At 43.7% G+C, this 15,580-nt stretch overlaps 1 protein-coding gene and 1 long non-coding RNA gene across 2 annotated transcripts in view; one reads left to right on the top strand and one right to left on the bottom strand.

The window, feature by feature from the left end:
- Positions 1–6,638, bottom strand: part of MAOA (monoamine oxidase A) — a 69,706-nt gene extending 63,068 nt beyond the window's left edge. The window contains exon 1 of the mRNA XM_051827031.2: positions 5,253–6,638. Within this exon, the coding sequence (XP_051682991.2) occupies positions 5,253–6,582 (1,330 nt within the window). The 5' untranslated portion in view covers positions 6,583–6,638. The remainder of the gene's footprint in view (positions 1–5,252) is intronic.
- A 421-nt stretch (positions 6,639–7,059) lies between these two features.
- Positions 7,060–15,357, top strand: LOC127484846 (uncharacterized). The gene is made up of 4 exons (XR_007912019.2): positions 7,060–7,146; positions 8,711–8,887; positions 9,411–9,449; positions 14,090–15,357. It is a non-coding gene; the product is annotated as an uncharacterized lncRNA (long non-coding RNA).
- The last annotated feature ends 223 nt before the right edge of the window (positions 15,358–15,580 follow it).

Genomic DNA, 15,580 nt, shown 5'->3' with positions numbered 1-15,580 from the left:
AATGGCTTTTCTGTTTTAGATGATGAGAAAAATTCAATCCCTGCTGGTTTTATACAACATCTGAATTTGGGGCTGCTAGTGCTCTCACATCTTTAAGTAGAGCCCAGATTATTGACAAAAACTTAAGAGGGGATTCTGTTGCTTGGATGCAGCTTGGACACTAAGAACTCTATGTGACACTTGGAATTCAAGTGTAAATAACATGTAGGAATTGTATTCACCTGGGATCATCCTGAGTCAGCATTATGACTAAGGTGTTTTCACTCTGGACTCTAACCACTCACAGTTTACAGAGGTACAAAATTCCTAGACAGATGTGGCACCTGGGTCACTGCAATAGCTACCAGGATCACCCAAAGGCACAAGAGGCAACTATTGTCATTCCCTGGAACTCAAGCTGTGTGCTTAAGTTAAGCACTGCTCATTTCTGGCTGACACCCTCATGACTCTATATCTGTGCTTTTCCAGTCTTTCCGGCCTGGTAAGTCTTTTTCCCATCTTTTTATCTCAATGTGTTAAAAGCTTACTTCTTTCTCAAGGTCTTAGCACTTTTTTCTTATTCACAACACTACCTGCTCATCTTTATATACCTATTACCCTGGGATCTGGCCACTGCTTAACATATAGTAGAGGCTCCCAAAATACTTGAACAAGTCCAAAAGCCAAAGCAACCTCTACTAATGAGTTGCTTTGAAGGATAGAGCATTGCCTTTTCCTAACTGTGTTCAAGGGTACAGCAAGATGATCACAGAGGAGATGCTGTCAAGAGGATTAAAATTGTAGGATATCGGACTAGATGTCTTTTAAAACTCCTTTTGACCCAAAGAATGAAACTCCAAACAGACTCATGAAGGATGAATGCATTGTCATCTTTTTCTTTTTCTTTCCCTAAAGAGACATTTCAGAAATTCTGGTTAAGGACAGATTTTTAAATCTTCTGACGTTGGTTTTCTGTCATTTGTTGTATCCGTGGCAGCTCATGAGTAATAAGTAGCATCAAAAATCAGCAGCTGAACCACTATCCTTAAAATCAAATCAAGGAATAAGAGACAGAAAATAAGCATAAATTGCTAAATTCAGATTGGAAGCCCTACAAGAGGAGAGAAAAATTAATGGGAGCCAGAGTGATCAAGTGCAGGGTTTTTAAGCAGGTATTAGGTGGATAGGATGTAAATGGTGAGAGAGCACTTCCGTGTTAAGAAAAACAATGACTGGTAAGGCATGAAGAGACAAAATGAACAGTGTATCACTGAGGAAAAGTTCAAGCACATTTTGGGGAATAGTGGGAAATGCTGCTTGTCCAACAAAGTGGGACCAAATAATTGGGGGGCATGGGAATAAGGAAGGCTTGAGAGGCTCATAACAGGATACCACTGAAGTTCCAGAGCAGAGAAGTGAGATAATAAAAGAAGTGTTTAACAAAAATCAAGTCCAAGAGAAAGCTGCCTACTAGAGAGACTTGAAGGGACCATTATTAGGGTTGGGAACCTTTTTTCTGCCAAGGGTCATTTGGATATTTATAACATCATTCACGGACCATACAACATTATCATCTTAAAAATTAGCCTGCTATCAAGTTATTGATTTTCGAGTCTCGCCCGCAGTTGCCTTGGCAGGGCAAACCAAATGATTCTGCGGGCCTTCTATTGCCCATAGGCTGGACATGGCCTACTCCCATAAGGGTAGCCACTGGGAAGAAAGTCATAACTGAGTAGACTTAAAGAGTCAAGAGTTTTTCCTGGGGACAGGGGCAAGGAGCAGGAGGATCACTGGGAATGGAGAAGAGAGATAGCCTAAAAGAGGAGTTAGAAGGATCCTAAAAAGGTATAGAAGATAAAACAGATGGATGTATAAAAAATGATAGAAAGCATGGTGGTGTTAAGAACTGAGTCAATGGCTGGCGCCACGGCTCACTAAGCTAATCCTCCACCTTGCGGCGCCGGCACACCGGGTTCTAATCCCGGTCGTGGCGCCGGATTCTGTCCCGGTTGCCCCTCTTCCAGGCCAGCTCTCTGCTGTGGCCCGGGAGGGCAGTGGAGGATGGCCCAAGTACTTGGGCCCTGCACCCCATGGCAGACCAGGATAAGTACCTGGCTCCTGGCTTCGGATCAGCGCGATGCGCCGGCCGTGGCGGCCATTGGAGGGTGAACCAACAGAAAAGGAAGACCTTTCTCTCTGTCTCTCTCTCTCACTGTCCACTCTGCCTGTCAAAATAAATAAATAAATAAATAAATAAATATAAAAAAACCAAGTTTGCAAGACTATGGAGCACAATGAAAGGAACAGAAAAGGTGCAATCAGGGTGGGATAAAAATTCAGGAGCCAATAGTGTCACAGAAAACATGAAATTTCAAAAAAGAATAGGTGAAAGATGATGGATGGATAAAGACCAGAACATGTTAAAAGACACCATTGTACTAACAAATGATTAGGATCATGCCCCCTCTCAACTACTAACACATTATATAAAATTAGCTAATGGGGGAAAGAAAAATGGTTTTGTGGCTATAACAATGTCCCTTTTCATGTTTTTAATGACAAAAAAGATATATTAAGATGCTGACATCTTTGTGCAGAAATAGAAATAAAAGATAATTCTGTTAAAATGCATCAATTTTGAATAAAGTCATCTAGAATAAACACTCTTCTGGAAGCCATATAATTGGAATAACACTGCAAAATGCTGGGTACTGGCCAAATATTATAAGTGAGTGGCAACATATCCAGGTTTGCAGATCCTGGCAAAAGTTATAAGGAATATCCAAAGATATTTAAAACACAGGGATATAGGGACTATTAAATAACTCATGAAATACTGCTGAACACACACAGGTATTGCATTTCTGAGTTCACAAGAATGCTTGAGAAATGATGCCTCTCACATGAAACACCAAGGACCTAACATGGATTAGACTTATATCTACTTTCATTTTAGATGAGAATCATCTGGGAAGGCACTACACAGAGAAAGCAATGTTTCTGATCAGTTTGGGTACTAAAAATCACTCAGATATGACTGATGGAGATGATATTAGAGGAAGGCAAGTACTTTTTCCTCCGATGCTGTTAGGCTGGAAGCTAGCCTCTGAAATAGGCATGTGAACTACTATGGAAGAAATGCCCTCTACTTCCCCAAAATGGAAATGAACAAACTAATAAATAATGGTGTCCATGGAAAGATCCAGATTTTGTGAATTCTAAAGCTTATATAATTTGGGTGGCCTCTGTAAGAAATAAGAAAGATTATAATATTCAATATTGAACTACTTATTTAGACTAAATCAGAATGAACCTGCAGTTGAAAGCCCATTAAGTATTAAGTTTATTAGCAACATGCTAAATCCACCTCTGCTACTGACCAAGTATTGGGAGTAAAGTGTGGAAAAGGATAAAGAGCAAGTATTCAGGGAGAAGAAAAACAAGAGACAAAATGCTCTTTAAGGAATACTGGAGACAGACCAAGAAAAAGAAAAAAATCCCAAAAAGAACCCTGATTTGTGGAATATGGATGGTATAGAGATGAGAGGGAAGGCAGAAGTCATAATCAATGTACACAGCACATTACAGTCATATATATTTCCCACTCATCAATAATCATGTTGCTTCTAGGAGGCTTGTCTAGAAATATCAGGTTTTTGAAACCACTAGTCCACTTCATTGCAGGCACCCAACAAGTGTTGGTGAACAAATGAATGATTAATGAATGAATGAAAGGAAATACTCCTTTTTCTAACTGTCCACCAGCATCTGCTTTCCTCTAATGATCCGCCATAGAGATGTTTTCACTGGCACTGGCTGGAATTGTCAAAGCAACAGTTCATGCAGATCTTTTCTCTGGTGATTAGGACTGCTTATCCTAAACAATAGAAGCCAAACGCTATCTGCACCCAGGATTAATTTGCAAGCATGTTCAGAGTCTCCTCACAAGGATTATACAAGGAGACTTTAAAACGTTTGTGGAAAAATTAAAATATAAGTTCATTTTGCTGCAAAACAATCTTGAAATCCATACAGAGATTTTTCATTATTCTCATTTTCTGTGGACTTTATAAAGAGCATGAATTTCAAAAAAATGTTTGCACCAAATTAAATTTAACATTCTATTTCCATTTTCCATAAACATAAAATGGCTACTGTGGGACTCCCCTACTCACTCTCCTGCCTTCTTTCTCCCTCTTTCTAAATCAGATCCTGCAGGAATCTCTCTGAAATGATTAACATTTCAGAAGGCAGAGGGACAGGTCAGAGTGAGATGGTAGCTAGGGCTGAAACACAATTCTGACATATCATTTTACCAATTCTAACACACATGACAATTTAATCATGATGAGAAACAGAAAAGCCTCATGCACCACTTGTTTGGTCAGCCACAAACCCAAACCAGGACCAGGGTACAAAATTCAGGCAGTGGGAACTCTTCATCAAAGAACATGTAAGGGCGCTCCCTGAACTGCCCTCAGTGCCTGTTTCATAAATTGATTCCCTTTGGGTAATAAATACCCTACAGTTTCTTGCAAATCCTTAAAAACCAGCAAGTCCTTAAAACTAAGAGCTCACCCCGCCCCACACACGTTTTTTTGCTGTTGTTAAATTTTACCTCTTCCTAAAGGCTTCTGCCTCTTTGCTCTTCATGTACTCAATTCTCTAAGGAAAAGTGCTTAGAGAAATGCAAGACTGGAATTCTACTATTACTACTACTACCACTACTATTACTACTACTACCACCTCAATACTACAAAAATCATATGCTGAGGTTTCTGCTTAGGGCAAAAGATGTGAAATCAGTAAGACAATGCAGCCACCTCTGGAATTAGGAGTATGGGTCCTGAATGGGAGAAAAGGGTCCAGCCACTTCACAGCTAGGCAAATTGACTTCAGCAGAGTTATTCAAACTCTCCCAAACCTGCTTGGTTTCAGAAAAACAGCCAAGTATTTGGCACCCACCTCACAGAACTGTTGGATCTACGTAAAAATGCTAAACGTAACTGCACAGCAAGAGCTAATTAAATATTAGTATTTAATAGTAGTAGTAAAATTATTGTGCTTGTTCCCCCCACCCCCACCCCCCCCCAGTTCACAGCCCCAACAGAACTGGCCCAAATCCCACTCCCAACTTGCAGTATCTGAACCGGAACACGGTTACACTCTCTCATGCATGAGACAGACCCCCCAAAAGTCACAGAGCTGCTGCAAGCCCCCTCCCCCACAAGCAAGAAAGAGCCCTTCAGGCCACCACTAAGATCCACACTGACCTGATATGCCGCCTCCTATCACCACTACGTCGAACATGTGGATCGCCTTCTCGTGATTCGCCATTCTTGGCTTCAGGCTCTCCCGGGGCGACTGTATATGAGCCGGGACTGCCAAGGGTGGGGCAGACCCTTCTTCGGACACTCGGGGGGAGCCCGAGGGCGGAGTCGGCCTCTTTACAAATACCCAGTGGGAGCCAGGCACCGAGGGCGGGGCAGACCCTTGTGTTAACACCCGGGGAGAGCCCGGGGGCGGAGTCGATCCTTCTAGAGATACCCGGGTGGAGCTGGGTATTGAGAAGGTCGTGGACCCTTGCACTGACACTCGAGGGGTGTTATTGGGAACAGGAGGCGCTGTTATCGATATTTGAGAAGGATAGCTGTGTGTGGGAGGTTCCGCTATCGAATCCCGGGGGCTGCTGACCACCAAATGCTGCGCAGACCCTTGAGGTGTGTTAGTGTGTGTAGGCGGCCCTTGCACTGATCGTTGCGAAAAGTATTTGGGTAGAGGGGGTCCTAGTACTGACACCCAAGGATGACTAGGCACTGTGGGGGCGGTGAACCCTTGTACGGTCACTTGGGGTGTGTAATCTGCTGTAGGAGGCGTTGGCAAAGCTATTCGTGAAGAGCTAGTGCATGTAGGAAGCCCTGGCCCCGATAACCATTGGAAGCCGGGCACTGAGGTCGGGGTGGGCTCTTGTATCGACCCGCAGTGGGATCCCGGCACTGAGAACGGGCCAGAGCTTATTGTCGACCCATCATCAACGGAGGCGGGACGCAGATCAATCGAACTCGGGGGAGTGCTGAATAAAGAGGGCTGGGAGGACTCTTGTGTCAACACTACGGAATCAGAAAGAGGGACAGTTTCTGTTACCGGCAACCCCAAGATGCCGGTGTCCACGTTAATGGGAGGGGCGGCTCCACCCGACACGTTCGAGCGAGTGGTTGACTGAGAGATCCGATTCCTTGGGCCGTGGGTACTGAAGCCCCAGAGGCCAGTCTTGGAGTCGGAATCAGTCGCCCGGCTAACACTGCGGCTGAAGTGGGTAGACACACCAGAGCTCCACGAGTCGGGCGCGTCCCGTGAGGTCGTGCTCGACTGGGAGCCGGCAAGCGGACGGGAAAGAGTCCGCCACTCAGACTGGATACTCCACTCGGACGAATCGGAAGGGGCTTGGCCCACGTTGGAAGCTGAACTGGGGACCGGGACAGATGAACTCCCGGTTTCGGTTACACGCTCGGCCTCTCGCTCCCTCCCGCCACCGCTACCCCTGCCCCTGCCCCTGCCCCTGCCGCGGGTGCTGGGAGTCGCTGACGGATTCGGAGCACTCATGGTTCTAAATCACACAGACTGCTGAGGTAGATGTTCCGCCCCTTTACAACCTTCCCCAACCAAGCTCGCCTCTCAGACCCAGTCTGTAATCTCGAAGGCCCGCCCAGAGCGCCCGGCCCACTCAAAGGCGGAGAGCGCAACGCAGCGTTGATGCAGCCAGGCTCCGCCTTCTCCTCAGGCAGGCAGCGCGCGAACTGGAAGTTCGACCGTTGGAGGTTAGGCGATACCTCTGCGGGGGGGGGGGAACTCTGTGAACATGCAAGCGTAGGAAAGTGGATGTGGGCTTAACTAACTTCTTTCATTTCGACGATTTAACTGGAAGCAGCGTTTTCGGGAGGGTGGGCTTAGGAAGGCCTATATCTGGGCAAAACGAACTCAGAGGGCAAGGTTGTGACCCCCCCTCCGCTCCATTTGGTATGGTCCCGCTGCGACGTCATGTAGGCTCCGCACGGCCTGCGCAACCTTACGTTTTTCCTAGGGAGGGGCGGGGCGGAATGGAAACACGGAAAGATCTGGTTCTGCACGAGGTTTTTCAGGCTGAGCAGTTTAACCAAGGTCAAGAAAGTAAGCATGAAAAATACCTCACCTACCACAGATTAAGTGGAAGTGCAGTTTAAAAGTGAAAGTCAAGGGGCTGGCGTTGTGGTTTTCGGGTTAAACCGCTCCCCGGGATGCGGGCGTCCTATATTGGCGGGCTGTTCCTTTTTGATCCCGCTCGGTGCTAAAGCGCCTGGGAAGACACGGAAGATGGATCCGTGTCACACACGTGGGAGACCCGGATGAGTTCCAAGCTCCTGGCTTCAGCCAGGGCTGAGTGACCATCTGGGGAGTGAAACAGCAGGTGGAAGATCCCTCTCCCTCCCTCCCTCTCTCTATGTAACTCTACCTTTCAAAAATATTTAAAGTGGAAGTCAAGGGATGGCTAAGGTGCAGAAACAAAAAGTATTTCGCCATCCTACCGATAAAAGTGACACCCATTGCGTTTTTATGAAAGGTTTACGTTTTTGAAAGGCAGAATTATGGGATGGGGGCGGGGGGGAGATCCCATCCTCAGATTCACTCCCCAGATGTCCTCAACAGGAGCCTGGAACTCCATCCGGGTATCCCATGTGGGTGGCAGGGGTCCAGGTACTAAGTGGGCCATCTTTCCAGGTGCATTAGCGATATCAGGACTCAACTAGCACTCTTGATGGATGCAGCGTCATAGATGTGGCTTAACTGGCTTGGCCCCAGCCCTAGCCCTAGCCCCAGCCCCATGTGCATAAATTTTCACTGTGCAGCCATTCTTCTTTCTGGCTAGTTTTATCCTTTCCTTAAAGTTCAACTTTTCCTTTCCTCTTAAAATTGAATTTATCATCATCAGTGGAATGCTCAAAAATATGAAATTAAGATTTGATGAAATCAAATGATGAAAATTCTAGGAAGTTAACTAGATATTTGTTCCCACCTATGAACATGTCTCCTTCCCCTCTGCTACATCAAATATCTTGTTGAAGTAAGTGTAAGGAAATGTGGATTTAGTCTTTTCTTTGTTCTAATAGCTTTTACTGCCTAGAAAAATGACTTGTTACTTAACTAAATTGGAACCATTTTTCTTTATCTTGTTAGATTTTGAGGCATAAAGAAAGGAAATAAAGAACTCAGCTCTAATATGATTCTATCCCCTTTTCTCATTCCCATTGCTTTTCTTTCTTTTCATTCAAATACTTGATTTCACACCATGTGCGAGGCCCAGGGCAACACAAAACAGAGATCATCAGTTCCTAGCTCCAGACTTTGTCCTGTCCCAGCCCCCTAGCCATTGAGGACCCTTGGGGCGTGAATCATTGGATAGGAGCTCTCTGTGTGTCCTCCTGCTGTTTATCACTCTCTCTGTGTCTCTGCTTCTCAAATAATAAAAAATGTAAATGTCAAAGTCTTATTAAAGAAATTGTGAATGGAGTCAATGGGTAGAATTATGGGTATTTTCTCTTCATTTTATTTGTGCTGTGTATTTTGTGTATCACAATTAAAACAATAAAAGTTATTTTAAAATAAAATTATAAAATATCCCACAAGTATTATTTACTCTTAGGTGTGACCTTTGGCAAATTATTTAACTTCTTTGTACCTGTCTTCTCAACCCTAGACTCTTTCATATGTTGTTGAATCGGCCAGGATTCTAGAAGAAAACACCAAACTCAAATTAAGTAATTTGAGGATAGTGTCATCAAAGAACTATTTTGTAAAGCATGCACAAGATGGTGAGAAGCCACAAGGAATGGAATTACCAAGGCAAGCAGCAGGAAGGTGTCACTACAAAGGGGTAAGAGCATTCATCAGAACCTGATGTCAGAGCTGTTTTGAAAGGTATTACAGACTGTGGCCTTTAGTTCAGGGAGACAGCCAGCCCACAGGAAACCCACAGTGGGGAGCTAAGAGAATAAATACCCACAATCTCCCTATTCTCTCTTTCCCTAGTCTCTGCTGGCCTTCTGCTCTGACCTCACCTAACCAGAATCTAGATGGCAAGGGAGCCTGTTGGTGCAGTCCCTACAGGTCAGCCTCAGGGAACAGAAGAGAGTAGAGAAGTGCAGTGGGTGCCCCAGAGGGTTTGAGTGAGGGTTCAATGAGCAGATGAATGTAAGACACCAAGTGTAGTACCTGACGTGAAAAATTTCTTAATGCATATTCACATTTTAATGTTTAAAAATAAATTATATTGTTGTGATGCACTATAGTTTTATTAAACCATTATCCTCTAAGCATTTAGTATGTTCTAATTTTTGATAGAATATGTAACATGGTGATGAATATTTTGGACATAAAATATTGTTTGTATTTTTTAGAATTTCCTTGAGATGGAATTCTAAAACCTGGATTATGTGGTAAGAAAGTAGAAACTCTTCAATTGAAACTACCAAGTTACTTGCCCAAAGTTTGTACAGATGTATACTTTATGAGCAATCTCTAAGAATAGCTGTCTTCTTACTATACCTACTCTAACATTAAGCAAACTAATTTTTAACGTTTCTTAACTTGAAAGGTGAAAAATGAGCATTGCCATTGCTTTCTCTCTTTTTTTTAAAACTTTATTTATTTATTTGAGAGGCCGAGTTACAGAGATAGAGAAAGAGAGAGACAGAGAGATCTTCCATCTGCTGGTTCACTTCCCAGTTGGCTTACACGGCTGGGACTGCGCCGATCTGAAGCCAGGAGCCAGTAGCTTCCTTCGGGTGCAGGGTGCAGGGGCCCAAGGACTTGGGCTATCTTCTACTGCTTTTCCCAGGCCATAGCAGAGTTGGATCGGAAGTGGAAGCAGCCGGGACTTGAACCGGCACCTGTTGGGGTCTTAAGGCTGAGACTGTCCCCTGACCAGCAGGGGGCAGTACAAGCACTCCCCGACAAGGTGAATGGGAGAGGTAAGGTCGATGGGTCAAGCACACCACAGCAAGCACCTGTGAGTTCTGTCGAAGCAGGAACTACTTTATTGAGTAAGCGTACAGGCTTATAAAGCTTATGAAGGACATGCGCAGCAGGGGAGCCAATCAGTGAAAAGGTCACACAGGCACGGGTGTACCATGCACAGGGGCACCTTAAGTGAGGTATAGGGATCATGCACTGTCCACGTGTCCGGAACTAAATCGGACCTGTCCCTGCAAGTGGTCTGATCTTGCATGGTATAACTGCAGCAGCCGCAGACACGCCCCCGATCATCCGCCAGGCACCATGTTGTTAGGGACTATTTTAGGGAATGCCCAATAGGTGCCCATATGGGACACTGTGCAGGTGGCAGCTTTACCCACTACGCCACAGCACTGGCCCCTGGCATTGCTTTTTTTTTTTTTTTGGACAGGCAGAGTGGACAGTGAGAGAGAGAGACAGAGAGAAAGGTCTTCCTTTTTGCCGTTGGTTCACCCTCCAATGGCCGCCGCGGCCGGCGCATCGCGCTGATCCGAAGCCAGGAGCCAGGTACTTATCCTGGTCTCCCATGGGGTGCAGGGCCCAAGCACTTGGGCCATCCTCCACTGCACTCCCTGGCCACAGCAGAGAGCTGGCCTGGAAGAGGGGCAACCGGGACAGAATCCGGCGCCCCGACCGGGACTAGAACCCCGTGTGCCGGTGCCGCAAGGTGGAGGATTAGCCTAGTGAGTCGCGGCGCCGGCCAGCATTGCTTTCTAAATGAGCATTTCTTTGTTTACCAATGAAACCCTTTTTTCATATATGTATTAGCCATTTCAGTTTTTCTTCCATGAATTATCAATTCATGCCTTTCTGTAGCTGATGTCAGTAAGTGCTTTATGTAACAAGCTATTAACCCCTTGTCTTATTTTCACTGAAGAGACTTTCTGCCAATGACATTTTAGACATGCTGAAATGTCAACTTTGTGTGTTTAAATCTTTTCCTTAGTTATTTCTCCCATTGCTTTTTTAAAAGGTTTATTTATTTATTTGAAAGTCAGAGTTACAGAGAGGAGAGACAGAGAGAGATAGAGATCTTCAATCTGTTGGTTCTCTCCCCAAATGGCCACAACAGCTGTGGCTGGGCCAACCTGAAGCCAGGAGCCAGGAGTGCCTTCAGTGTCTCCCAGATGGGTGCAGGGGCCCAAGCACTTGGGCCATCTTTTGCTGCTTTCCCAGGCCATTATCAGGGAGTTGCAGGGACTCGAACTGGCAACCATATGGGATGCTGACACTGCAGATGGTGGCTTAACCCACTGTGCCACAGAGCTGACCCCTCTCCCATTGCTTTTAAACTCAGAGGGTTCTTATATTTCCAAGAGCTGAAGGGTGGGCTCTGTCTTCTTTTGATTCTTTGATCGTTTTATATTTTAATACTTATTTAATCCTAACCTTTTAGGATGTGTTTTAGGGTGAGGCTCTAAATGGGTACCCCCCCAAAAAAGTTAACTAATCTTAACAGACTGTTGAAAAATCCTTTCATTCTTTACTGATTTACCTCATATAACATAAATAGAACCATCTTTTCTATTATATTGACCTGCTTATTCCTGCCACATTGTCATCAGTGCCACATTGATTTACTTATTGCTGCTTTATAGTAAATTTTGCCAGATGGAAGAATTAGTCTCTTCCCAGTAGCCTTTTATTTTTTTTATAAATCATTTAACAAGAATCTTATACATTCCTTTCATGAATATATTATATATTTAAATGAATGTCATAATCATTTCACCCATGAAAAATTTCCTTGGTTGTATTATTCAGGATGATATTTCCTAGACATTAATTTAGGAAATTTATAATTGGTAGCCTCCTGTAACATCTTTTTAAAAGATTTATTTACTTATTTGAAAGAGTTACACAGAGAGAGAAGGAGAGGCAGAGAAAGAGAGAGAGGTCTTCTATTCGCTGGCCACAATGGCTGGAGCTGCGCCGATCCGAAGCCAAGAGCTTCTTCTGGATCTCCCATGCTGGTGCAGGGGCCCAAGGACTTGGGCCGTCTTCCACTGCTTTCCCAGAGCATAGCAGAGAGCTAGATCTGAAGTGGAGCAGCCAGGACTTGAACTGGTGTCCATATGGGATGCCGGCACTACAGGTTGTTGCTTTACCCACTATGCCACAGTGCCAACCCTGTAACATCTTTTAAAAGAGGTCCTCATTTGCAAGTTACTTATAGGAAATTTTGATTTATATCTGAAATGAAGCAAAGTTTATTATTTGTATTTTTTAGAGGATGAGTCTTGTATGTTTTTCTATGTGTGTAGTGTCATAAATCCTTTTGATCTGTATATTTTTTATTTGTGTTTTTTTTATTAATCTGTATACTAGGACAACTTTCATCTGCTTTAATTTAGATTATTGCTTGTGTTTTGAGTGTTTGGTTTATTACTGAAAAACACCCATATTTATCTTATTGGAGCACCTGTCCTTTTCCTATAAATTCTGAGAGAGCAAAGTAAATGTATCTTTCATATCACTGATTTTATTTTCTTCAGTTCTATTTTTCCTGCCTCTAATGCTGAATTTAACTGTGGCTCTTCAGTTTAGGTTTTTGCTTTGCTTTTTAAGCTTTAAATTCTTACTTGCCTAACTAACTTTTCATTTATGCTATGTATATCTTATTTTTCCTTATAACTTCCTGATTTTGTTACATAGAGACCTAGTTTTATGGGTCTCCCAGGGACATCATCAAATGTTGTTGAAAGTGCTGTTCTTGGGCTTGGTGCTGTGGCATAGCAGGTAAAGCCGCCACTTCCAGTGCTGGCATCCCATATAGGTGATGGTTCGAATCCCAGCTGCTCCACTTCTGATCCAGTTCTCTGCTATGGCCTGGGAAAGCAGTAGAAGATGGCCCAAGTCCTTGGGCCCCCTGCATCCTCATGGGAGAGCCAGAAGAAGCTCCTGGCTTCAGATCGGCACCGCTCTGGTCATTGTGGCCAATTGGGTAGTGAACCAGCAGATGGAAGACCTCTCTTTCTCTCTGCCTCTCCTCTCTCTGTGTAACTTTAATTTTCAAATAAATAAATCTTTTTTAAAAAGTGCTATTCTTTGTCTACAGACGTATGTGACACCCTCATACATTGATGACCTAAGTCTAAAATAGTACAATCATTTGTTATGGATACTGCCACATTTTCATGATTTGTCTGGGTTTTTTTCTGAATTACTTGAAAATAAGTTGAAGTACTCATGACATTATACCTCAAAGAATTTAGCCTATACTTAGAACATTCTCCCCTATAACTAAAGTACCGTTATGACACCTATGAAAATTAACACTAATCAGTAATATGTAGTATACAATCTGTATTTACATTCCTCAATTCTCACAATGTCTATAGTTTTTTTAAAAAAAAGATTTATTTATTTGAAATGCAGGTTGGTAGAGAGGGAGACACACACACACACACACACACAGAGAGAGAAAGAGAGAAGGAGAGAGAGAGAGATCTGAGATATCCTCCATCTCCTGGCTCACTCCACAAAGGTCTGTAGTGGTCAGGGCTGCGGCAGGCCGAAGCCAAGAGCTAGGGACTCCATCCGAGTCTCGCACATGAGTGGCATGGACCCATGCACTTGGACCATCTGCTGCTGCTTTCTCAGATGCATTAGTAGAGAGCTGGATTAGAAACAGAGCCGCCTAGACTGGAACTAGCACTCAGATATGGGACATTGTTGTTACATGAGGTGGCTTAACCTGCTGCACCACAATGCTGGCCCTACAACATTGACTTTTTAAAGGATTCTGAAGGATCCAGGCCAGTTGTTTTGCAAAATGTCCTATAGCTAGATTTCTCTGATTGTTTCCTCATGATAAGACTCAGAAATTTTTGTATAAGTATTGTGTAAGTGAGGTTGTATAGTTCTTGTTACTGCACATCAAAGGACAGATTATATTAGGTCAATAAGACTGATGATCTTAAATTCAATCCTTTGGTTCAGGTGGCAACTGTAAAGAAATGTTTTTCCTTTATAATTAGTGAACTAATCTGCTGAGTCAGAGTGATACTTGGAGTCCTTGTGAATAAACTATTTCTCTCTCTTTTTTTTATTTATTTGACAGAGTTAGACAGAGAGAGAGAGAGAGAGAGAAAGGTCTTCCTTCCATTGGTTCACCCCCAAATGGCCGCTACGGCTGGAGCTACACCGATCTGAAGTCAGGAGCCAGGTGCCTCCTCCTGGTCTCTCATGCGGGTGCAGGGCCCAAGCACTTGGGACATCCTCCACTGCCTTCCCGGGCCACAGCAGAGAGCTGGACTGGAAGAGGAGCAACCGGGACTAGAACCTGGCGCCCATATGGGATGCCGGTGCCGCAAGGCGGAGGATTAACCAAGTGAGCCACGGCGCCGGCCCCTAAACTGTTTCTCAATATCTTTCAAAGTTTTTGATGTCTCCTGAGATCCTTGCTTGAATCAGTTATTTGTAAGACTTCAGAGTGGTGGATTTTTCTAATTCTTTGTATGTTTACTACTTGATTTCTGTAAAGAAAATCTTTCCTTTTTTAAACCCATTTCTCCTTATGTCTAATTAACTTATTTATTTTGGCACTACACTGGGGCTGATGGATTTTTAAATTAATGTTTCATTTATTATCATAATTATTTTTGATGCTCTAGTTGTCTTAACTTTATTGGCAATTTAGTTTTGTCAAAAAAAGTACCTTGTGATTGGTATATAGCTTCTGGACTGGTAGACATTGTAAATGAGTAAGTGGTTGATGCAAGTGCCATAATTTTGAGTTGCCTTTAGTGTGGTGACTGTTAGCATGTTACAAAATGAGGAACCCTGAAAACTATGCCTGTCGATTATTACAGAAGTATTTGGCTCCTATAAGCATAAGATTGTTAACTCAGGCTAGGTTACACACTTGTCTGATGTGAAATTTGATCCGTTGAGCCTGAACTAGCACTTAGGAGACTAAACAGAATAGCTGCAGTACAATTATTTGGACTGCTGTCTGATCTGCTCCTAAGACTCCATGGAGGGGCTGGCGCTGTGGCGGATTAAAGCCCTGGCCTGAAGCACCGGCATCCCATATGGGCACCCGTTCTAGTCCTGGCTGCTCCACTTCCGATCCAGCTCTCTGCTATAGCCTGGGATAGCGGTAGAAGATGGCCCAAGTCCTCAGACCCCTGCACCCACGTGGGAGACCTGAAAGAAGCTCCTGGCTCCTGGCTTCGGATCGGCGCAGCTCTGGCTGTTGCAGTCATCTGGGGAGTGAACCAGCAGATAGAAGACCTCTCTCTCTGTCTCTACCTCTTTGTAACTCTTTCAAATAAATAAAATAAATCCTTAAAAATGAAAGACTCCATGGAAAATAAACATTGGATGCTGCCCTGCTGGTGGATTGTGGTTTCTATCCTATATACCTTTCAGTGAATGGATGGATAATAGAGTTTGTAGGTTTTGAGAGTATGAAGGCTTAGTTAATTGAATATTCTATAATGGGAGCTGAATTATTTTTAAAAGAATACTCAGAGAAATCTCATTTTTCATTTTTTAAAATATTTTTATTTACTTGAGAGAGAGAGAGAAAGAGAGAGAAATATCGATC

This window comes from Oryctolagus cuniculus, chromosome X (assembly GCF_964237555.1).
Source record: "Oryctolagus cuniculus chromosome X, mOryCun1.1, whole genome shotgun sequence".
NCBI classification, from domain to species: domain Eukaryota; kingdom Metazoa; phylum Chordata; class Mammalia; order Lagomorpha; family Leporidae; genus Oryctolagus; species Oryctolagus cuniculus.
This window is presented reverse-complemented; position numbering and strand designations above follow the sequence as displayed.